At 46.9% G+C, this 25,166-nt stretch overlaps 1 protein-coding gene across 24 annotated transcripts in view; it reads left to right on the top strand.

The window, feature by feature from the left end:
* The window catches only part of PPIP5K1 (diphosphoinositol pentakisphosphate kinase 1), a 96,536-nt gene that overhangs the window by 58,700 nt on the left and 12,670 nt on the right, over window positions 1-25,166 (top strand). For 7 of the 24 annotated variants that reach the window (XM_065559052.1, XM_065559050.1, XM_065559048.1 and 4 more), the window contains 3 exons: window positions 874-996; window positions 9,886-9,948; window positions 15,530-15,709. The exons of 1 other annotated variant lie outside the window; for it this stretch is intronic. In XM_065559052.1, coding sequence (XP_065415124.1) covers window positions 874-996; window positions 9,886-9,948; window positions 15,530-15,709 — 366 coding nt within the window. Of the gene's footprint in view, window positions 1-873; window positions 997-9,885; window positions 9,949-15,529; window positions 15,710-17,313; window positions 17,736-23,822; window positions 24,116-25,166 lie in introns of those variants that run through there. 16 more of the 24 variants (XR_010590899.1, XM_005300637.5, XM_065559054.1 and 13 more) reach the window with 10 other exon arrangements.

Here is a 25,166-nt window from a genome sequence, read left to right as displayed (position 1 = left end):
TTTGCAAGCCTCGGGACTCAGGCAGGACTGTGCCCTGTATAGCTTCTCACAGTTGGTGAGGAGCATTGTGGGTCACTTGGCCTTTCTCTGAAACATCAAGGCAGAATCCTGGACTGGAGGGACCTGTGGACTGATCAGGGGCAGCAGCTTGTATATCTGAAAACCTGAAAAATGGCTCTCTGGATAGATTTCTTTCTCCAGTGCTGATGGGTAGAGGTCTGGCACCAGCAGCCCAGTGCCTGGTATAGTGACGGATCACCAGCTGGGCGTCCAGTCTTTTCTCTGTACTCAATAGAGCGATGAGAAAGCTCTCTGTTTCCTGATCAGCAGATTCCTCATTTCATTTGAAAAATCCTGATTGGGCTGTAAGACACTCCCTCCTCTCTAGATTTATTGCCTGCTTCCTCCTCCTCTGTGCTGCAGTGCTGGCTGCTTCCTACAGAACTAGCGAAATCCCTGCACAGGAGAACTGGAGGGAGGGCAGAGGGGCAGTGCTTGTAGTTGGTGCTTACATGTTAAGGGGATTAGCTATCCTAAATAACTGAAATGGATGTGTAGATATCCTAGCGCTCAGATTCGTCAACATGGGTCTCCTGGGTCAGGAGGCGGAAAGCTAAGTGACAGTAAACCCTGCATGGTTGGTTATCTTGCAGTAAGGCAACTTTTCCTCATCCCCAAATACCAAGATCCCAATGCTGTGCCCAGTGCTGATCTCCTTTGGAGGGGATTGCTGCCTCCTCCGGCATCAGGCCGTTCTGGAGATTCCTCTCCTGGAGACGGGGCAGATTACTTCTCCCCCGCTAACTCTGCTGATGTCGTCTGTAGCTGCATGCTGTGGAGACGTAATACTAATGCCCTCCCACGCCTTTCCAGGGTCGCAGTGTACAGGACTATTTAGCACTACTGTGCTCGGAGGCTCCTCCAGTGCCCCAAACCTTCAGGACTACGCACGCAGCCATGGCAAAAAGTTCGCCGCCAGCCTGACATACAAAGATGGTATGAATGTTCTTTGTGTAGCAGATAATTGTGGAACTTGCTGTCTAAAGATGTTACTGAGGCAAAGCTGTAGTAAGATTTTCCAGAGAATTAGACATGAATGAATTGAATATCCTCTGCATCTGCACTAACCACACTCACAGTTGAATTGTTGTGTATTGCTCCAAGCAAGCTGACAGTACCTGCTCTTTGGAGGTGGCTTACTGAGCTCAATGGGCCATTGGTCTGTCCCTGTATGCTTAGAGGATCAGCTTGCTTGTCTCAAACAGTCCCACTTTTGCTTAACTTGGTCTTCTCATGGGCTTAGAAGTAATCTCCATATGGCTCTGTGGAACTGGGGCTCCCATGTTAGCAGAATGACATGCATGGTGGGGTCAGGCTGGGGATGTTGGGAAGGGAGAAGTATATGGGGTTATGGGCATCTGTGGGAGAACCTCTGGAATGCACTCACATCCAGACACTTCTGTACACCTGAGGTGCTGATGCAGGTGGTGGGAGGATGCTGGGATGCAAACTCTCATCACTATCACTCACTCACTGCAGAAGCTGCCTGAAAATCTGCAATTGAATCCCTAATGAAGATGACCTGATAAAATCAAACATTCAGCTCATTGGTTTAAGTGCTGGCCCGTACTCTGTCAGTGAAGAGGAACTGTCCGGTTGACACATTAAATAAGAATAGTCATTTCTATTTTATACAGCACTTAGTGTGGTGGCACCAGAGGTGCTGGAACAATTTGTGCTGAGAGCCATTGAACCAAACCATAAACCCTGTGTATAATGGAAAACACTTCAAGCCAGGGGGTATGGCAGCTTCCCCAGCACCCTAGTTCCAGCACCTATGGATTGCACTGCATGAGCGACACAGTGAGGCAGTTCTGCCTCTAGGGACTTAGTGTAGAAGCTGGGATATTCTGGGAGATGTGAAGGTGGGGTGAAGTTGGAGGATTGTTTACTTTTCCACGTTATCTCAGTTCTTGTGGCCATGGCCCATTGTGAGTGGGACAGAATGGAATAAAGAGAGGGAGCTGGTCTGGCAAAGCACTCTGAGGAGGGCATTTGCAAACCACAAACCCACTGGAACTTCATGGAGAAGGTTGTATTGATCAGTCTGCTGAGGGGTGGGTTTTTTTGCTGCTCTTCCGTCTGTTACAAGAGACTTCTGCATAATACCAGGTCTTTGTTGACTATGAGCTGATCTGCTGCCTAGTCAAAGTCATAATCATTTGCACAGCCACTGATTGTGGTGTAGAACGTAATAGGGAAGCTTGTCTCCATGAGCTGAATAAAGGATGGGAATTCCCTAATGAAGCATAAGGGTGGCAGATATCATGAAAGCAAACTGGGGGAAACTGCAAAACCTTCTCCTTGTTCGTTGTGGTGTTCTAGCTATGTTGTTCCCAAGGTATTGGCGAGAAAGGGTGGGTATGATGATCAGTGCCCCCCATAACACACCTGTCTGGATCCCTGGGTCTAACACATGCCCATCATGATGTGGCGTATCTCATCCAGTGTACTAACTGCCCTATAGCAACTCTGTGGGTGTAACCAGTTGATCGCTATGCTCAGACTCGCAAAGAAAAAGGTAAAAGACAAAAACCCAGTATCACCCCTGGGCAAACACTTCTCACAAAGCGATCACTCTGTATCTGACCTCTGTCCTCGTCCTCAAAGGAAACCTGCACAACAACTTCAAAAGATGAGCTTGGAAGCTTAAATTCATAACTCTCTGCTAGACACTAAAAAGAAAAGACACTGAATTTACAGCTTCTTACAACAGTCTGTAGCCTGCTAACCCCCCTTGTTTGTCCTGTGACTGCACAGGTATTAACAGGCCACGTCATCTTGAATGATCTCTTAGATTATATATTTAGCTACTAAACAATCTCTTCCACCTTGTATTTAGCTGTGGCACTCTGGATAAGTTTCCCACGCCTAAAGAAGAGTTCTGTGTAACTCAAGCTTGTCTCTCTCACCGATTTAAAAAATATATATATATATATTACCTCAACCACCTTGTCTCTGTCAACCTTTTCCTATCCGTTCTTCTGAGCTGCCCTGGGTGGCTGGGAAAGAGAAGCTGTGCTGGTTATGCAATAGGTCCCAGAGCCAATCTGCCAGTGTAAGGCAGGTTAGCTCAAGGCAGCCAGTGTAGGGATACAGGTGAAGGGTCTGGAAAGAATAGCCAGTGTCCTGGTATTTTTTTTTTTTTTTTTTTTTAATTCTGTAGCTTCTAGGCACTTTCAAAGTTCAAAGGCAGTATTATTCCCATAGAGAGAATTGACTTGGTGCAGGGCATGCAGCAAGCTGGTAGCAGTCAAGAATAGAATCCAGGTCTCCTCAGTCTCGGTCCTGTGCTCATTCACTGCCTGTTGAATGCTGCAGCATGTATGCTGGGCAGCTGGGGCCTGTCTACAAATTCTGAATGGCAGGTACCATTGGTTGCTTATAGTCAAGGCCCTGGGAGTTTCCAGCAGGCTGGGTCTAAATCCTGTGGCAAGGTCCCTGCATTCTTTGGCATTTTTGTGGAGTGGTAGCATAAAATAAATGTTAAAAGGTAAATTTGTATTTAATTCAGTATGAAGGCGACTAACCTGATCAAGTCACTTGCCCCAGAGTTATTTATTTTGGTGTTAAATTTAGTTTTTCCTCATTGTCTCCATGCTTTTCTGCTCTGCCAGGGCCAACAAGCTGCATTGTGGAAGTCATGAGGTGGAAGCTGGAGGTTTTAGCAGCTGCATAGGAAGCTGATGAGAATTTTGGTTCCTGGGGGAGGCACTTTGGAAAGTGAGACAAGCCCTTTGAGTGTTTCTGTGGTGAAGTGGTTTAAATACCAGCATTGTTAATTATCTTCTTTAGATTTCAGTTACCAATCAATAGCGGTGAGTGAGGCAGTTCAGACAACAGCTTAGAAACAGAACAGTAAAAATAAAACGAAGGGCTTGTCTACTCTGGGGCGGGGGGGGGGGGGGGGGGGAGCTTTATAGTGGATCAAATCAAGTTAATAGTGTTTGAAAACACTTGAATACATGCAACGCCATCCCATCACTGTTCACTAATTACACATTTATCGCAAACCCTGAGTTCTTGCAAAGTGGACAACATTTGCTTCGAATCAAATTAGTTCAGCTATTGTTTGTGTGGATGCAGTTGTTGCGCACTACTTTTTACATGCTTCCAGTGGCTTTGCAGGTTGACCGTTACTAACCTATCAGTTTACCTCTGTGCCCTCCCTGCTCTGGTGTCAAGTTTCCAGGACTGTACCGCCTCCTTTCAGAAGCTGACACAGAACCAGATTTTGCCCATTTGCTCCTGGACTCCAGTGTATCATTTTTTTGCAGTGTGACCATCATAGCACTCCAGAAGCCCCACAATATGCCCTCATGCAGCCGCTTGGAGCTGGGCTGAGACCCTGGATCTCCTCGCCATCTGGGGAGAAGCGGCAGTTCAGGAAGCTCTTGTGGCTAGGATAAAGACCTTTTTGTGTACGTTGCAAAGTAGATGTCTGCAAGGGGTCATGGCCAGGATGCCAAGCAGTGCCAGATAAACAGCAAGCAGCTCAGGAGAAAGTACATTACAGCATGGGACAAAAGGAGGCAATATGACCTGTGCATTTTTTGATGAACTAGATAGGATTCTACACAACTCTAGTCCATCCTGTACAGACACCATTTGGGACCTGCTGCCCACATGCCACTTCACCCCCGATAAGACTGACCAGACGCATCAGAGGATGAGCAGGAGGACGCCAGAGAGGAGTTGTCTCTTGAGAGCCAGGATCTTTTTGGGACTCAGGACCCTCATGGCAGCTAGCTGCAGTCCCACCCTCCTGCAATGGGCCACGATTCCTGCCCTGCATTGGCTGAATCCAAGGCCCAGACAGAAACCCATTTGGGACTGAAAAGGCACATTCCCTGAAGAGAACTTCAGCATGTAATTCTGCAATCTAGTATTGTGCCACATTGCTGTCCGCAGCCATTGTCGGCAGATGTGAGCTGGGATCCCTTCCGAGTATCCAGCCCCCGCCTCCCTTGGCTCATGCTGCCCATTGCCCCCTTGCTCTCCAAAGTGTTTCCCAAAATGGTGGCTGCTCCACCAGGCAGTCGGCCTCTGTGATATGCTAACGCCATGACTATTGGCCATTTTCATGCCCATGGCATGGAGGCCACTTGCCCATCTGCTTGTCTTCCTTTCCTCTTCCCTTATACCTTGACTACTGAATCCATCTCCCTCCTTCTGCCCTCAACGTAGCCACTAGATTGGTGAAGCCACAGTCTCTACACCGCCTTCCCTCCCTCAACAGATCTGAATAACGCAAGCATTCATTTCTGCAGAAATCAAGTTTACTGAGACAGTTGTTACAGAAAAAGAAGTTTGGTGAGTGCTTATAGTTTACATGACATATAAATAAGAACATATGAAAGGTTATATTGAGTCAGACCAATGGTCCATCTGGGCCATTAACCTGTCTCTAACAGTGTCCAGTGCTAGATGCTTCACAGGGAATGAACAGAAAGGGCTATTTTGAGTGATCCATCCCTTGTTATCCAGTCCCATCTTCTGGAAGTTGGAAGTTTAGGCACACCCAGAGCATAGGGTTGCATCCCTGACCATCCTGGTTAATAGCCACTGATGAACCTGTTCTCCATTAACTTATCTAATGCTTTTTTGAACCACAGGTTGACTGTCCATCGTGTGAAGAAATACTTCCTTTTGTTTGTGTAATCGGCTGCCTACTAACTTAATTGGGTGACCCCTGGTTCTTGTTACGTGAAGGGGTAAATAAATAAAACTTCCTTATTCACTTTCTCCACACCAGTCATGATTTTATAGACCTCTATCATATTCCCCTTTAGTTATCTCTTGTCTAAGATGAACAGTCCTGGTATTTTTAATCTCTCTTTATATGGATGCTGTTCCATACCACTAATAATAATTTGTTGCCCTTTTCTGTACTAATATCTTTTTAGAAATGGGGCTACCAGAAGTGCACGCAGTATTCAAGGTGAGGGCGTACCATGGATTTATATAGTAGCACTAATATTTTCTGTTTTATTATCTATCCTTTTCCTAATGGTTCCTAACATTCTGTTCGCTTTTTTGACTGTTGCTCTACATTGAGTGGATGTTTTCAGGGAACTATCCACAATGACTCCAAGATCTTTCTTAAGCGGTAACAACTAATTTTGTATGTATAGTTGGGATTTTGTTTTCAAATGTGTATTACTTTGCATTTATCAATGCATATTATTGTTGAATTTCATCTGCCACTTTCTTGCCCGGTCATCAGATTTAGTGAAATCCCTTTGCAACTCTTCACAGTCTGCATTGGACTTAACTATCTCGAGTAATTTTCTATCACCTGCAAGTTTTGCCAACTCACGGTTTACCCCTTTTTCCAGATCATCTATGAATATGTTGAACAGCATTGGTCCCAGTACAGATCCTTGGGGTACCCTCTCTCCATTGTGAAAACTGACCTTCTATTCCTACTCTTTATTTCCTATCTTACTGATCCATGAGAGGACCTTCCCCCTCATCGCATGACTGCTTACTTTGCTTAAGAGCCCTTGATGTGGTACCTTGTCAAAGGCTTTCTGAAAGTCCAAGTACACTAGATCTAATGGATCGCCCTTGCCCACATTCTTGTTGACTCCCTCAGAGAATTCTAATAGATGGCTGAGGCATGATTTCCCTTTACAAAAGCCTGTTGACACTTTCCCAATGTATCGTATTTATCTATGTGTTTGATAATTCTGTTCTTTACTGTAGCTTCAACCAATTTGCCTGGTACTGAAGTTAGGCTTACCAGTCTGTAATTGTCAGGATTGCCTCTGGAGCTGTTTTAAAAAATAGCTCTTACAATAGCTATCTTGTACAGAGGCTGATTTAAGTGATGTGTTGTATACTGTAGTTCTGCAACTGCCTTTACCAGGCATGCAAGCTGCTCCCTGCTGAGGAACAAATGCCCCGTAATATGCATTCTAACTGATGATCATTGTATGGCTCTATTTATTATTCTCTGTCTGCTGGGGAGATATAGCAGAACTTAAGACTGAGAAATTGTTCAATTTAGTTTTGCATGTTGTCGGGAATGGATGCTTGCCCATGCCCCAGGTATAGCTTTCAAGCTCCTTCCACTCCTGCAGCATTTCTGGGGGAACCATCCTAGTGAATAACTTCACAGCATATCTCAATGGTCTGTTCTTTACCTTTTTTAATATGAGCATTCTCTGTCTCCTAGTCAGGCATTCTCTGCCTCTGCCCCAGTGTAACAGCCTAGAGAATCAGGACAGCCTAAAGGGGGTGTAGGGAGGATTACTAGCCAGCTTGCCCCTGAAGCCTCCCATAACCCCCCCTTTTAACCTTACCAACATCACAGAAGTGCCTCCAGCACACAAACAAAACAGCAAAACCAAAGTGGGAACATAATTCTAAAAAGGGTAACCCTCCCTAGCCTGAAGTTCTTTTGCCACGGCTAGTCCTCCCAGGTCTGCAGAACGTCCTTGCCCACCAATCCACACTGGTTTCGCAGGCCCATAGACTGTGCTGAGAACCATGTAACTCATTCAGGAACTGGTCCTCTAGTTCACACAGGTCAGCAGCGTCCTCATCCTGCTCCCCCCACTCCAGTGTGTTCTCCTGCTGCTGCCATAGAATATTCTCCTGCTTGTTGGGGTGATTGGCAAAGTGAAATGCCAATTTCATCTGACTTTAGTGCTATAGTGCAGCCCGGGCAGGCTCTGAATATTCACAGTTGTCACCATAGCGGAATGGAGCATTGTTGAGTTCATGCTGACTGACAGCAATTTGAAAATAGCACAAGACTGTCGGGAAAGGAAGGATGGAGTGGAGAATGCAGAAATGTAGAATTAAAAAAAAAAAATAGAACCTACCTGGCTTCCCACAATTCACAGCAAAAACAATCCCAGGATGCATGCTGCTCAGCAGCAAAACAAAGGACCTCTCCACAACACTACACCCTGAGTTTGCAGCAAACTGCTGCAGTGTGTTCACAGAATGTGAATTGAAAATGGAACAAGTGTTCCATGCGCATCCTGTTGGTGCGACTTGCATACTGAGAGTTACCTGATGCATGTCAAACAGCTTTGGATTAAACCAGAGACACACCCTAAGATTCTGGAGCGCAATTCTGGACCAGTGGCAGCTTCTCATTCTGTGGCTGCTGAATTGCAGAGTACATGGTGCCCTGTTTGTAGTGCTTTCCTCCACAGACTCATTGCTGCTCTATGAAGTTGAATTGGCTTTATTTCTTTTAAAAGTCTCTTTGCTGGGGACTGGGAATAGGATATGGAGCTTTTCACCTCTACATTACTGATGTGATGGAGCGCAATCCACTAGTGAGTGAAAGTCATCAGTGGTATCTCCTTTTGTGAAGTGAGTTGGTTGGCCTCAGGCCAGTTCCTCATAGCCCGCTGTTGAGTGGGGTATGGAGACTGAATGTCAGTCACCTCTAGAGCTGATTTACAGGGTCAAGGCTGAGAAACACTCTCCAATTTGAGTGCATGTGGATGAGAATCTTGTCCTGCTTCTACCTATGCTGAACTTACCCAGGAATAAACAGAGCAAATCAGTCTCAGGGCACTCCAGACAGCAAGGGAAATACAGAAATGTCCATGAGCCCTTGAATAAAATTAATTGTGGGGGCAAGTCGGAGGTATTTCCGTAAACCTAACCAGCAGCATGATGTGGACACGAGGATGAGATGGTGTTTATGCCAGCTGAATTAGAGCACTTGTGGAAGGGCAAGGTTGTGTGTAGCTCTTACGGCTCTGATGAAAAGGAAGTATAAAAGAGACTCTGAGAAATGAAAACCTGGAAGTCTGACCAGCTGGGCTCTGTTCCCCAAGCTATGGATCCAGTCAGCTTCTTTCTCTCTTCAGTTTCTGCTGGCCTGTTCCTTCCCACACGCTCTGAGGAGCTACCTGCAATATTCCCTATGCCTCACTGTGCAGACTTCTCTGGCAGATTATGGAAATAACAAAACTGTACCATGAAAGCTGAGCCCTTTTATGCACCATTTGTTTTCAGTCCCCCTCTCCCCAGCTACATAACTCATGTGAGACAGCTTTGCCTCCTCTGTGGCCAGGAACCTGGCCTGGCTCATGCCCAAAGGGATCCTTGCGGGGCCCAGCTGTGCTTGAGGGGCCATGCCTGGCCTGTATCTGGGAATGCCTTGTGGGGCGAGGTCTGGGGGCACCTGCTTATTCTGTTCAGTTGTAAATTTGACTTTCCTTTTTAATTCATAAATCTCTCTGCTTAGCACAAATTCTGGAGGGGACATGCTGAGGCTACAGTGTCTTTTACTCTGAATCTTCTGTTCCTGTGAGGGGAGAACAGTCTTAGGCACTTCACTTCTCCCCAATAAATTCCGAGTGGCTTGGCCTATATTGTGCTGCTGCGTTCTGTTCTGTGGTTTTGTGCTTTACTGACTCTGAGAATGTCCTGGTCACTTGTGCAGAAGAGCCCTATCTCTTTCCCCAACTATCTCTAGTAGGACCAGTCCATGCACAACTCGGAGAGTTTCTCTAGGCAAAGTGAGGTAGGAGGGCAGGGAGTGCCTCCTCTGTATAAGAACGGGGCTAAAGAAGTGTGAGAGCATTGCAGGGTATCCGGAAGGGAGACTGTTAGTGGGCATAAGTCCAAGGGAGGTGGAGAGCAGGTGTAAAGAGGGGTCTGGAGGACTCTGTCAATGCTGCAGGTGTAAGGCGTGTCAGGAGACGTGTCAAGTGGGAACGGGTGTCTGGGGGTCAGGCAGATGGATAAGTATGAGGGGTCTGTCAGGCAGGGATAGCTGTAAGTATGCAAAGTCTCAGGGCTCCTTAGAAGCAGGCTATTAACTGAGATGATCTGTTTTTATTTCCTCAGAGCTCTTGTCTATGCCAGCCGTAAAACGATTTTCTGTGTCGTTTGCAAAGCATCCGACTAATGGTACGTTTGCTTCCTTGATTTGACGTTTTCTCACGCTTCTAACCTCATCCTCACGTTCTGTTCTCTCTGCACGTCGTTCTGTGTTCCCCTCCCTTCAGCCTTCTCATGTTCCTCTGCGCGTCTATGTATCTGGTGTCCAACTGTTCCACCGTTCTCCCTGTTGTCTCATTGTGACTAACCCGCTCACTTTGTGTTATTGTCTATGAGGGGCCCAGGCCTGGGCAGGCTGTTAGAAGCCTGGCAGCCTGTTTATCCCAGAGGTGTTTGCACCTCGACTGACCAACTGAATGTGAGCAAATGAGAATTGGATCCTTTAGCAGCCTCAAATTCCGTGCTGGCGTCAGCATCTTCCCCATGCTCACTCTCTCCATCTCACTGATGGTGTGGGAGGCATAACTTTGCAAATCCTGCAGCACAATCTGCCTTGACAGTCTGCATCCTGAGAGCAGCAATGACTGGCTCCCTAGTCTGCTGTGTGTGGCAGCGGAGGAAGAGCAAGGGCAGCTCTGGGGTTAGATGGCGTTAATAAGTGAGGCAAAGGCTGCCTCCACCTGGTGGCCATAGAAAATGCAATCTACTGAGGTGAGAGTAAGGGGATAAAACAGCCGGGATCCCTAGCATATCCTCTAGCCAAGCTGCCCTCCAGCACAGTGGCCTTGGTAGCTCCGATTCCCTCCTGGTCTCCCACCTGCACGGTCACTTGTAATGCTGGTCCCTCTCATGTTCTCCCCCCCCCCCCCCCCCCATCTCTCTTCATCCCCCACCCAACATGATGGTGTTGGTAGGGCTGGTTTCACATGCACCCTACCCCAAGCATGGTGTTGTTGGAGAATTCACTTTTAATCACATACAAACAAATATGGTCCCGAAGGAAGGTTGTGGAATGTTCACTGACATTCAGAGGGGCAGCGCCTTGCTCCTTTGCTGTGGGAAATCTTCCCCACTGAACCCATGAAATTAAGAGACTGGACTCCATATTTGTTCCCCTCTTCATAGCCAGGAGGGAGGGCAGCTGCAGTGCAGTCTGCTTTGCTCTCCCCACCCTAACAGCAAGGAACAGTGGGAGAGTGGCCCTGCTCCTTGTGTGCTCCAACTCCCCTCCTCTGTGTCGCTCCCAACCTGATGCTGATTCTGTGCATCTGCAGATGTTATGAAGACAATTGGTTCTCCTGGTCTAACTGTCAAATGGCTCACAAGTATTTGCTCTCTAAGCCTTGAACAGAAATGTTCAGAAAAAGTTTGTTTTACAGCTAACATTCCTCCCCATTCCTCATGGATAGGGAGTGGCTGGGACTGGAGCAGATTATTAGGAGTTATTAGGGTTAGACTGTCTCCACTCAACCTGAATGCTGGTGCTCAGAAAACACTCTGTGATCTGGAAGATGAGTCTAAGATCAGAAAAGAACTGTCATAAAGCACAAAGCTGCGGTCTGGCTAGTTTCTGAAGGGTGTGTCTGCACAGCCAGAGCTCTGCATGGGCTAGCCTGCCTGTGCTGGCTGGATTTGCGCTGGCTCAGGTTAGCCGGGAAGACAGGGCAGCGTGGGCTTCAGCATGGATAGTTCAATCCTGACACAGACCCTGAGTAATGCTCAGCTCACTAGTGCACTCTGAACACTGCGCTGTGCTGTTTTCGCTGCTGTTGTTACCCACACTAGTGGGATTCATGCTAGCTCAGGTAGCTTAGCCTGTGTACAGCTCCTGGTGCGTAGAAATACTGAGTCTCCAAGCAGGTCAGACCATGGGAGAAATTGCCAGGTGGACTGTGCAAAGGGAGCTGCTGCATGGCTCATTCCAGTATTTTTCTGGAAATAGTTTGGTAAGCATGTGTCACTCTGACGTGCAGGCCAAGCTCTTCCTTTGTGGAGCAGCCTTCGATAGGCCACCCCCCATTGTAACAGCAGCCTGATGCCCATAGAGAGATTATAGAGGGAAATAGGGCACCCACAGTGTGTGTTGGGGAAACAAAATGCACAGAGCGTAGGGCTCTTTAATCCATCAGACAGAAACAATATGAGATCCAGTGGCTGGGAGCTGGAGCCAGACAGATTTGTAGAAAACATTCTACAAATACATTAGAAGCAAGAGGAAGACCAAGGACGGAGTAGGCCCATTATTCAATGAGGGGGGAAAGACAATAACAAAATGTGGAAATGGCAGAGGTGCTTAATGACTTCTTTGTTTCGGTTTTCACCAAAAAGGTTGGTGGCAGTGGGATGTCTAAAATAGTGAATGCCAGTGAAAATGAGGTGGGATCAGAGTCTAAAATAGGGAAAGGACAAGTCAAAAATTACTTAGACAAGTTAGATGTCTTCAAATCACCAAGGCCTGATGAAATGCATCCTAGAATACTCGAGCTGACTGAGGAGATATCTGAGCCATTAGCAATTATCTTTGAAAAGTCAGGGAAGATGGGAAACATTCCAGAAGACTGGAAAAGGGCAAATATAGTGCCCATCTATAAAAAGGGAAGTAAGGACAACCCAGGGAATTACTGACTAGTCAGCTTAATTTCTATACCTGGAAAGATAATGGAGCAAATAATTAAGCAATAAATTTGCAAACACCTAGAAGATAATGAGGTGATGACAAATCCATGCTGACTGTTATTTAAGAACAAATAGTGTCAAACCAACCTGATAGCTTTCTTTGATGGGGTAACAAGTCTTGTGGATGGGGGGAAGCAGTACATGTGGTATATCTTGACTTTAGTAAGGCTTTTGATACTGTCTTGCATAACCTTCTCATAAACAAACTAGGGAAATACAACCTAGATGGCGCTACTATAAGGTGGGTGCATAACTGGTTGGAAAATAGTTCCCAGAGAGTAGTTATCAGTGGTTCACAGTCATGCTGGAAGGGCATAACGAGTGGGGTCCTGCAGGGATTGGTTCTGGATCCGGTTCTGTTCATAGAATATCAGGGTTGGAAGGGACCTCAGGAGGTCATCTAGTCCAACCCTCTGCTCAAAGCAGGACCAATCCTCAACTAAATCATCCCAGCCAGGGCTCTGTCAAGCCTGACTGTAAAAACCTCTAAGGAAGGAGATTCTACCACCTCCCTAGGTAACCCATTCCAGTGCTTCACCACCCTCCTAGTGAACATTTTTTTTCCCTACTATCCAACCTAAACCTCCCCCACTGCAACTTGAGACCATTACTCCTTGTTCTGTCATCTGGTACCACTGAGAACAGTCTAGATCCATCCTCTTTGGAACCCCCTTTCAGGTAGTTGAAAGCAGCTATCAAATCCCCCCTCATTCTTCTCTTCTGCAGATTAAATAATCCCAGTTCCCTCAGCCTCTCCTCATAAATCATGTGCTCCAGCCCCCTAATCATTTTTGTCACCCTCCGCTGGATTCTGTCCAATTTTTCCACATCCTTCTTGCAGTGTGGGACCCAAAACTGGACACAGTACTCCAGATGAGGCCTCACCAATGTCAAATAGAGGGGAACAATCACATCCCTCGATCTACTGGCAATGCTCCTACTTATACAGCCCAAAATGCCGTTAGCCTTCTTGGCAACAAGGGCACACTGTTGGCTTATATCCAGCTTCTTGTCCGCTGTAACCCCTAGGTCCTTTTCTGCAGAACTGCTGCCTAGCCATTGGTCCCTAGTCTGTAGCAGTGCATGGGATTCTTCCATCCTAAGTGCAGGACTCTGCACTTGTCCTTGTTGAACCTTTTGTTCATTATCTTTATCAATGATTTAGATAATAGCATAGAGAGTACACTTATAAAGTTTGTGGATGATACCAAGCTGGGAGGGGTTGCAAGTGCTTTGGAAGATAGGATTAAAATTCAGAATGATCTGGACAAACTGGAGAACGGGTCTGAAGTAAATAGGATGAAATTCAATGAGGACAGCGGTTGAACTAGATGACCTCCTGAGGTCCCTTCCAACCTGATATTCAATTATATGATTCTGTGACTAATGCAAAGTACTCCACTTTTGAAGGAACAGTCAGTTGCACGTGTACAGAATGGGAAATGACTGCGTAGGAAGGAGTACTGCGGAAAAGGATCTGGGGGTCATAGGAGTCAACAGTGTAATGCTGTTGCAAAAAAAGCAAACATCATTCTGGGGTGTATTAGCCGGAGTGTTGTAAGCAAGACACAATTAGTAATTCTTCCGCTCTACTCCGTGGTAATTAGGCCTCAACTGGAGTGTCCAGTTCTGGGCGCCTAATTTCAGGAAAGATGTGGACAAATTGGAGAAAGTCCAGAGAAAAGCAACAAAAATTATTAAAGGTCTAGAAAACATGACCTGTGAGGGAAGATTGAAAAAATTGGTTTTGTTTAGTCTGGAGAAGAGAAGACTGAGAGGGGACATAAGTTTTCAAGTACATAAAAGATTGTTACAAGGAGGAAGGAGGAAAATTGTTCTTCTTAACCTTTGAGGATAGGACAAGAAGCAATGGGCTTAAATTGCAGCAAGGGAGAGTTAGGTTGGACATTAGGAAAAACTTCCTAACTGCCAGAGTGGTTAAGCACTGGAATAAATTGCCTAGGGAGGTGTTGGAATCTCCATCATCAGAGCAGGTTGAACAAACACCTGTCAGGGATGGTCTAGATAATACTTAGGCCTGCCTTGAGTGCAGGGGACTGGACTAGATGACCTCTCAAGGTCCCTTCCAGTTCTATCATTCTATGAAATGTAGACTAGGAATCAGGTGCACGTTTTTAACAGTGAGGGTAATTAACCACTGGAACAACTTACCTAGGGACACGATGCATTCCCTGTCTAAATCCAGACTGGATGTCTCATTCAAAAAGATCTGCTGTAGCTAGATCATAAGCGATGGGCTCGATGCAGAAACCGCTGGGTGAAATTCTCTGCCCTGTGCCACAGGCTGGACTAGATAATTATAATAGACCCTTCTGGCCTTAAAATCTGTGACTCCAGGAGTAACTGGGCTACAATATCATGAGTCCCACAGTGCGTGAAGGGAAGGAATTTAGTCTTTCCACAGTGCTTTGAGGATGACAATACAATTCTATGGAGTGGGGCTGATGCGTTTCCCAGTGTTTCTTGGCACGCTCATCTTCTTGGGGGCTGTAAATAACTTGTGCCCCTCTGCATTTTCAGAACCTCCAGGTGATCTGTTCTCAGCTAATTTCTCAGCCTCCCTGCTGGCTATTTTCCAGCCTTGCTATGCTCTCCAAGCCAGACATTTTTCTTCCCCATACACAGTGCTCAGGATTCTGGCACCAAAGGCTGAATCTGGATTTCTTGGTTCAGTGGGAGAAGGGCCAGGCCTGGGGCTACCTTTCTTGTTTTGTAGCCCAGCCTGGATCTTAATTACACACAGGCTAAAAATGTGTTCCTGGGGTTTGTTCATTTTAGAAAAACTAAAATCTTGGAAAGAAACAACCTAAATGTAAACGAGCTCTTCAATGGAATTGTACCCTGGGGGCTGAAGGTGCAGCGTATTGTGTGGTGAGGAGAGGGCTCTTTCTACTCTTCGGCCCTGGGGCTGGGGGTTCAGCACATGGCCTTTTCCCCACCTGTCTCCATTTTCTCATTTCTCAGCTACCCTCTCTCTCTCTCTCTCGCCTTCTGTGGTTCCCTTCTCCTCTAGATGTGCTTGAACACCACCGTGTTGCCCCGCTGCTGTGCCGTTTTTCCTCTGACAATGCCATGAGACGGAACATCTCCTTGGATGCCACTCTGGCCCACCACCTACATCAGTGTTCCTACCACCTGCGTCTCTTCAGGAGCTGGCTGATCTCAGGCCAGGATGACTTGGAGTGCCTCTACGGTACTGCATGCTGCAGCTGTCTCAAGCCCACTCTCTTATAGCTGAGCGTGGGGTGATGTCTGCTTGAGAATGCAATGTCTGCTGCACTTTCTAAACCAGGGAAAGCATTTCCCTCTCTGCCTCTCTGAGAGCCTCGGGTTGGTGCTGCAGTGAGGCATGTGGGTGGTTGCATCAGGGCATTTTTGGAGCCTGAGGAAGGTACTTTCTATGTAGGGCTAATAACTTTTCTGTGTAGCTGTAACTTTGTGGTCTTCATCCTTGGCAATTGCGCAGTGCCTTCTTCCTCTAGTCAGAGTGGGTACTTGTGCTTCTTTTGTGGAGCGATGGCCAATGTGGATTGGGGTGCTCTCATCTGCTCCAGCAGCTTGATGGACTGCTGACATAACACTCTTTACCCCATGCCCAATCCCCAAAGAAGTGTAATCCTCATGTCCCTTCAGTTTAATAAAGGAGCTGAGGTGGATGACTGCTGTGTGGAGAAGGATGAAGTATCAGGCGCCATAGCATAAGAATGACCGAGCAGCCAGAACCCCCTGAAATTAACCTGTTGCTTCTTCGAGTAGTGCACCTATGGGTGCTCAGTGTCCGGTTGTGCATGCGCCTGTGCACTCTGGATTGGAGACTGTCAGCTGTGTCTGCGAGTTTGTGCCAGTGCCCTAGGCACCCTCATGCTCCAGTACAAGGGCATACAGGGAGGGGTGGACCCTCTGCCACTCCCGGTTCCTTCTCAGTCACTTGCAGTTTGAAACAAAGCATCACGGTGTCTGCTAGCTGGCCTCAAGGCTGGCTACTCCTCTTGTGAAAATTTTCTTTTTCTTAGTATTCTTTTCTTTATTTTTGTTTTTAGCACAATTTGTTCTTTTTAATAGGTTCCCCTCCCTTCCTCTTTTTTGCCCAATTCAGGCCTTCGATCCATGGCCTCAAGTATGGGTTAAGCCCAGGCCCCTGGGCTTCAAACCCTGCCAGACCTGCCATAGAGCTTTCTCCCACAACAATGGATATTTAAGCTGCCTCGGGGAGTCTCACGTCCCTTCCAAATGTCAGATCTCCTCAGGGTTTAAGAGTAGATCTAAGAAATTGAGAGAACAGGTTCAAACTCCTGTTAATGGAGCATTTGCTGAGACCCACAGGATCTGAGTCCTCCCCCTACATGTCAGACCCTCAGAGAGCTCTGGTGACAGTCTCTTCTGTGACAATAACCAAAGACCTGGGGGGCCCTTTGGAACCATCTAAACCATTGAAGAAGAGAAGGCCCCCTTTCCCAGAATAGGAGAAGAGAAAGGGAAAGTCAACCTCTCAATCTGGGTCTCAAGAGATGATGTCCCATTACGGGTACTTCTGAGGCTCCCATCCCCTTCGGAACTGAGACCACACCACTGGCTAAGGTGACTATGCTGCATACCAAGAAACCGTCTGGTAAATTACCTGAAGTGGTACTTACATTGCCACTGGACTCTGTGCCTCCGAGATGTAAGCATTCCAGAGCTAATCCAAAATCATTGTTTGTACTGCCTCTAGCAACCAGACATAAAGGATGTGTCAATCGTACTTTGGTACCATCTCGGTACCACCAGATATTCTGACTCCCAATGTTTCCTATCTAGGGTCCCCAGTACCATCCAATCTTTTGACCCATGAGGACCTCTGGATCCTGGAGTACCCTGAATCACCTCTGCTGAGGGGTACTGAAAGACACTCTCCACTGGTGTATGGCCTCATCTGCTGGAGTCTACGTTTCCTCCGCTACTGTCTTCAACCATGTCTCATCCTCCAGTCCCATCACAGCCTCCAGTCCTTCTTTGCGGGTACACAGACACACTTCTCTCCGTTACTGACTCTACACTGTCTGGTACCTTCATATCAACCGCTTCCAGTATTGATGCAATTACAGCCCCCTTTTGGGCCCTGATACTGACTTGACCACCGGTACAGACACTATTTGCCCCTCCAATTGACACAGAAGAGGACACATCCAAATTTGAAGTGTCATAAAGGGTTCCTCTTTTCAACCTCCTTCACTCAGAGTACCTCCTGATGATGAAATTCCTATCCAGGCAATACCTCTGGCAAGGACAACAGTGGGGTCCTGTCCCTTACAGCCACCACAGTGGGCTTATTGGAGCATTGGAGCCCCTCATGGTGACCAGTTCTACAGGGTCACACCTCGTAGGAGTGCACGTCAAGAGCAGCAGCTGCCACCCTTTTTTTTTTTTTTTTTTTTTAATGGAGATATCCTATCTCCTAGAGCTGGAAGGGACCTTGAAAGGTCATCAAGTCCAGCCCCCTGCCTTCGCTAGCAGGACCAAGTACTGATTTTCCCCAGATCCCTAAGTGGCCCCCTCAAGGATTGAACTCACAACCCTGGGTTTAGCAGGCCAATGCTCAAACCACTGAGCTATCCCTCCACCCTTGGGTCCTTCCACAAAGCAGGATCTTACAGGGAAGCAAGAGCAACCTGTGGAAGAAGAAACTTTGCCTTCCCACACGTCCTCCTGCTCCCCAGACAAGGCTCATGCCTCCCTCATTGTCTTATGCTGTCAGTTTCAAGAATTTCAGGATCTTATGAAACATAGTGGAGACTCTACATATTCCATTGGAGGAGATACAGGAACCTCAAATACTCCTTGAGGGACATCCTTCACACACTTCCTTGGGGCAAAATTGCCTTTCCCATTAATGATGCTCCTCTGGCCCCTGCACGTTCTGTGTGGCAAATCCCAGCTACTATACTGCCTACATAATAGCAGACAGACAAAAAGTGCTACCTCTCTCCCAAAGGATCAGAATATTTCTTTTCCCATCCTACACTCAACTCCCTGGTTGTGGCTGCAGCCAACAAATGGAACAGACAACCTCTGTTCCATTCTACATCGTCTGATGAAGAACAAAAAAGACTGGACCTTCTGGGTATGAAAAAGCTACTCTTCAGCCATGCTCCAGTTCAGAGCAGCCAGTTACCAAGCCCTGATACCAAAACACAATTTCATGAACTCTTCCCAATTTTCATCCTTTTATTGACCACTTGTTACAGGATCAAAGGGAACAACTTCAAGCCCTCATAACAGCCTCACTAGAAGCCACTGACCCAACTGCTCATTCCCCGGCTACAGCAATAGTCACGTGCAGAGCTTCTTGGCTGCAGTCCTCTGGTCTGCGTTGGGAGGTACAAAATATTGTCAAACCTTCCCTTTGAGGGACCCATGTTGTTCAGTGATGCCGTGGATGGGTCCATTCACTCTAAGGACTCTGGGCCATGCTACAATATCTGGGTATCTATACACCTATGGCAAAGAGAAAGAAAGTATGATAGGTTGCCGGTGGCTCAGTGGTCAAAACCAGTCCACTGACAGCCCACAAGAACTGCTGAGCCCCCCCCCCCCCCCCAGAAGAAGCTCCGGTCCTCTGAGAGGACAGTCCTCTACTGTGATCTCCCAATTGGCAACATCTTCAAAACAACCATTTTGACCTGGTGGTCTTGGGTCATGAACTCTCTCTCCTGCTCTGGATTTTACACTGCATGTAGCCCCCCTCCTCTCCAAGGCTGTGGGGACCATCTCCCCCATTTCCTTCCTTTTTCCCTTTGTGGACGATTGGCTCCTGAAAGGTCAGTCACTCCTTGAAGCACAGACTGCAACCAGCAAGGCCCTATCTCTGTTTCAGTCACTGGTCCTCCACTTCACACTCACACGCACCCCATGAATAGATTTTGTGGGAGCTACTCTGGATTCTTCCACTGCCAGAACATACTTGCCCAGGGACAGATTCGATACTTGTCTTGACAACACAACAGAGCCAGCAAACCATGTCAAAAGCTTGTCTACAGTGTCTGGGCCACATGGCAGCCTGTACATTTGTGATACCCTTGGTAAGACTATGCTCCTGGTGTCTTCAGGCCTGGCTCAGAACCATTTACATCCGCAACGAACACCGCTTATCCAAGCCAGGACCCGTACCCTGGAGGGATCGCTAGTCTCTAAATTGGTGGAAGGATCTGCAGAACGTGTGCACCGGGTTTCAGTTCTTACAGCCCTCTCCACAAGAATCATCACTACAGGTGCCTCTCTGATAGGAGGGGGTGCATGCTTTCAACACCCTCACAGCCAGGACAAGTGGTCCCCTTGAGGCAATCCTCCATATTGATGTATTAGAACTGAGTGGTTGATTATGTTCACCAGCACCTCCTTCCACGCATCAGGGGGCCTGTCAATCAGCATGCTTCTCTGTGGACCAGCACTAATGTATTATATTGATCGGCAAGGAGGAGCAAGATCCTGGTCTTATGCGCCGAATCCATAAAACTGTGAATCTGGTGCATATCAAGGGTTTATCTACCAGAACTACTGAATGCAGTAGACATTTCAGCATCGAACACGAGTGGAAACTGAACAATGAGGTATTCCAAGAGATCTCTCTTACCTGGGGCCATCCACAGACAGAGCTCCTTGTAGCTCTATCCAATGCAAAGTGCAGGCAGTTCTGCTTGAGGGAAGGGCACAGCCACAACCCAATGGGAGATGCCCTAATTATTCGCTGGCCTCACGCACTGCTGTGTGATTATCTTCTTGACTCCCCTACTGCTCAAGGGTCTGAACAAATCAAAACAAGAAAAATTAGTAGCCATTTTCATAGCGCAGAGAGGTGTGGCTCTCAGAGCTTGTTTCAATACGTCTGACTGCATCTCCACCTTCCCCTGACAGCGAATCTTCTCGCCCAAGAGTTGGGCTCACCCCCTGAACCTCTCAGCACTTCACCTCCAGGAGGGGCTACCAGATGGCTCTCTGGTATAGAATGATTTTGCTCCCCAGAGGTACAAACAGTGCTGCTTCACAGCAAAAAACCTACAATGAGAAAAACTTACCTGCAGAAGTGGAAATGTTTCTAGAATTGGTGCAGTAACCAGTCTGTATTTCCTCTTGACTCTCATCTAGCACACGTTCTCAATTACCTCTTCAATTTAAAAACCTACAGGATTATCTCTGAGTTCAATTAGCGTTCACCTAGCTGCTGTTGCAGCCTTTCGCCCCCCCACTGAGGGACTTTCAGTCTTCACCCACAACCATGATGAGGTTTCTCAAAGGGCTCTTCAACCTCTTCCCTCCAGTTAAAGAACCAACTCCACCATGGGACCTCAACCTAGTCCTCAGTGCACTGAGGAAATCCCCATTTGAACCTATGGTAAACTGTTCCCTCTTCCATCCTCTTAAAACCTCATTGCTTATAGCCATCCCCTTGGCCAGGAGGGTAGGGGAGTGTGGAGCCTTGATGGCTGACTTGCTGTGCACTGTGTTGAGTTGTGCCAAGGTGACACTATGTCCATATCCTCGCTTCCTTCCTAAGAGATCCTCAGAATTCCACGTCAACCCGTGATTTTATTCCAAGCCTTTGTACACTGGGTGTAAGAAAAGGTCTTGCCTTTTCCAAGATAGGACTGGGTCTTGGACAGGGCTATACTGAGACTTCTGATCTGTTGTGGAAAAATGACCACGCGTTGTGTTTTTCCTCCACAGATCTCAATTGCAGAACGCATGAAAGGACGGGTGATTTTTCACTCAGACTGTCCAAATGGGTTGCAGGATGCATCTTAACCTGCAACGAAGGTTAAGCGGTTTGCTCTCCTTCGAGAGTTATGGCTCACTACAGCAGAGCTCAATCTACCTCTGTTGCCCCGCTGAGAAACATACCTATCCCAGCAGAGCAGCCACCTGGTCTTTGATACACATGTTCTTCCAGCACTATGCTCTTGTCACTGTTCCCATAGCTGACGCGGCTTTCGGTGACCCTGATTTATAATCTTGACTGAATCCACCTCCTCAGCACCCTCCTCCGTGTTGGAGGTGCTGCTCAGGAGTACCCTTAGGGACTCTACTTGAAGGAGAGGTTACTTACCTTGTACAGTAACTGGAGTGCTTCAAGATGTGGGTCCCTATTTGCTGCTCCATTATCCATCTGCCTCGATATCTCTTGGTGAACTTTTGCCATTGAAAAGGAACTGGACTGGCAGCAAATTTGCCCCTCCCTATATGCCCTCGTACTAGAGCACGAGGGTGTTTAAGGCATAGGCGCGGACCCACAGACACAGCTGACAAAAAAAAAAAATCTCTGATCCAGAGTGCACAGGTGTGCACGCATCCTGGCATAGAGCACCCGCAGAGAAAGACATCTCGAAGAACTCCAGTTACTGTACAAGGTAAGTAACCTCTCCTTTGGAAATGCATGGAAAGTGATATGCTTGAAGGAGGTGCGCTGCTTTCCAGATTAATGTAGACTGGAGAGCTGCTTGTGTATCTGCATTGCATGGCAAATGTTTCATTTATGGGAATTGGTCCAGGAGTGGGCAGGGAATTTCAGCATCAGATCTAAATGGTGTGATAGCTTCCTGTTCCTCTGGGTGTTTCTCCTCTTCAGGAGTGTGGCAATCTTGTGGGTAGTGCCTCTGGCTGGTTTAAAGTGGGTAGGAGGGGGTATCCTTTTGTGTGCAAGGAAATTATCTAACTGGTGCTGGCCAGCCCAGATATTCTTACACCATAAAACCTGCTGGTGCATGTGGTTTGCTGAACTGTGTGTGTTGTGTTGCATCGATCGGCTTTTCCTTTCTGAATTGAAGGAGGAAGGGGACAGGTGCAGAAGGGTTGGCCTTTCACACTGTGAAGAAACAGACCCCAGGTTCTGCAGATGCGGAAGTAGGGGAATTTCTGCAAAACAATCTGTTTTTTCTCAATGTGGTCCTTGTCGTCCATCAAGCAATGAGGAGATGGCTGTTGCTGTGCAGATGTGATTAGAATTATCCTTGGTCTCCTAGCAACAAAGACTGAAAAGAGGCAAGATCACTTCAAGGGAAATGGGGGTTGGACAAACCAGGCTGCTCTGAAACCAGAGAGCTGTCCCTGCTGGAGATCTTGCCGATCTCTTTCCTGTGTCTATTAGAGCTCAAACGAGAACCCAAGCTTTGTCCCCGATATCCCAACCATTGTAGCTAGATGTTTTAAGGGGTCATTGAGCATGTTTATAGTTAAAGCATAAGAGAGGTATGTGTCTAACACTAAGGAAATTAAAAACCAAAATAATTCAGTGTTAGTTTTGAGTTGTTGTAAAGAGAGAGCTAGTGATTTAAAACCCACTTAATTAGAACATTATAGTTAGAGACAAGAAGAAAAAAAATTGACAGGAGAAATCAGAAGATTGCAGTCCAAAAACTGAAGTATCCAAATCTTGGCTAAAAACTTACTTTTTAACAAAATAAAATATTGGCATAGATGGAACAGAGTTTCTTATGGAAGTTGTGACAGAGATAATGCCTTCAATGACTTAAAAACTTCTGCTCTCAAATGTCATGATAGTCATCTGCATGAGTTCTCATTAACGATTCCAATATAAAAAACAAGTTTGAAATTTTTACAGCAGGTTGTGTCTGATTTGAATGGTCAAAGCAAATGTTAGAACAAGGTTCAAAAAGTGAAAATATATGACTCTTTTAAAGATAGTTCTGAACTGTCCTCCAATTAACTTCAAACTTTAAATCATTGGAGAAAGATGCCACAGGAGAAACTTTATGCAGAAAGGAGTTGTTCTTCAAGGGCTTTTGCATGTTTCCAGGCCTGGCCACAAACCAAGATTAAGCTCACTGAGTATTAGCCACTCAAACAGCTTGATTTGATAAATGTCTATAAGGGATGGTCTAGACAGTATTTGGTCCTGCCATGCGGGCAGGGGACTGGACTCGATGACCTCTCGAGGTCCCTTCCAGTCCTAGAATCTATGAATCTCTATGAATCTATTTATATTTCAGAAGCCAGTTTAGTTAAATTGGTGCAATGGCGATGATGCCCTGGCACCTCACACCTTCTGGAAAATCATCTCCATCAGTATTACCCAAGAACGGTGGCACTGGGAACACAACACTGCTACCCCTCAGGGAAGTTCAATCTTTAGTACTTCTGGATGGATATAAGGCCCTCTCTTACATTTGATATGGCCTCACATACAGCATTCCCTGTCCTCTTTGAAACCTGGAGATGGAAGGTATAGCGCCCAAAATCTGTAACATTTTAATTTTGTTCCGGTTTCTGAGTGTTTGTAGGGCACTTGCTTCACGTTTTCCAACCTTTCTTTGCAGCTCTGAAAGCTAGAAACTTTTTAAAAAAAAGTTTTAAAGCTGGAATTCTTCTGCAGTCTCTCGATCATACGAGATGGGACATTAAGGAAAACACCATCCATCACGAGACTCTGATGTGTTTGAGGCTCAGCTATATTTCTCAGGCTTTACCATCCATGGCTTAATTGAAGACTGAGGGGTTACTATTTAAAGGACATGGACATTTTAGTGCCAAAATGAATAAGGTGTGAGAGAAACTGAAGAACACCCGGGCTACAGTGCTCTCTGCGTTTATCTCCGCCTACTACCACCAGGGAGAAGGCTCACCGGCTTTGCTGTCAGCTACCACAGACAGTTACTGCATCATCTCTACTTGTGGTCTGGAGGGGCGTGGGGACGAGGCCCTTGCTGCCCATCATTGCAGAATCAGAGCGCCCTCCATGTGCACCTAATAACAACAGTGAAGGCCTTTTTGGACTTCATGGAATCTCTAGCTTTTTCCCTTTTGTCACGGAGTGTGGGGGAGGACAAGGCCCTACACCCCCAGCTTCCTGCGATTCACCATAACTCTCAGCCAGCCAGTAAAACAGAAGGTTTATTTAGACGACAGGAACGTAGTCCAAGACAGGTCTTGCAGGTACAGACAACAAGACCCCCCCCAGTTAGGTCTATCTGGGAGAGGAGGGGAAGGGAGGCCAGAGCCCATCTGGGCTCCTCTCCATTTCCCCAGCCAGCTGCAAACTGCAACTCCTTCCAGCCTTCTTACTCAGCCTCCCCCCAGCTCCTCCCCCAGTCTTTGTCCAGTTTCCCGGGCAGAGGTGTCACCTGGCCTCCAACCCCCTTCCTGGGTTCTCATGTTACATGCTCAGGTATCCTCCCTCAGGGACAGTTTCCCATCCCCCATGCAGACAGCCCCAGCAAAACTCCCCTGCAACCTTCCCAGGCCAATACTCCCCACTCAGTATTCAAAGAACACATTAAGAACAGTCCCACTTCATCACACCTTTTCAGGATGAATTCTGCTTAGGGGACACTTTATATGTTTAAGGCTCATTTTTGGAAGGGATGTGGCATTTGGGTAGACAGAGATGTCTGATGGGTAAAGAGCAATGGGATGCCATATGCAACCAGATGTTTCAAAAACCTTATCCCAGCAGGGTGTAGAACTTGCTCAACCAGGGCTACTGCTGTCTCTCTGGCCTGATTCAGGCATTTCTGTATTGCTGAGAACTGAAGAGTAATTACTTGGCATTCACTCCACATATTCACCAAGTACTATTGTCCCGCTCTGATTCTGGGCTTGAGAGAGTGGTGCTACAATCTTTATTTAATGGAGAATTCCTCAGCCCACCATCCACCTGGTCT

This window comes from Chrysemys picta, chromosome 10 (genome assembly GCF_011386835.1).
Source record: "Chrysemys picta bellii isolate R12L10 chromosome 10, ASM1138683v2, whole genome shotgun sequence".
In the NCBI taxonomy this organism is placed as follows: Eukaryota; Metazoa; Chordata; order Testudines; family Emydidae; genus Chrysemys; species Chrysemys picta.
This window is presented reverse-complemented; position numbering and strand designations above follow the sequence as displayed.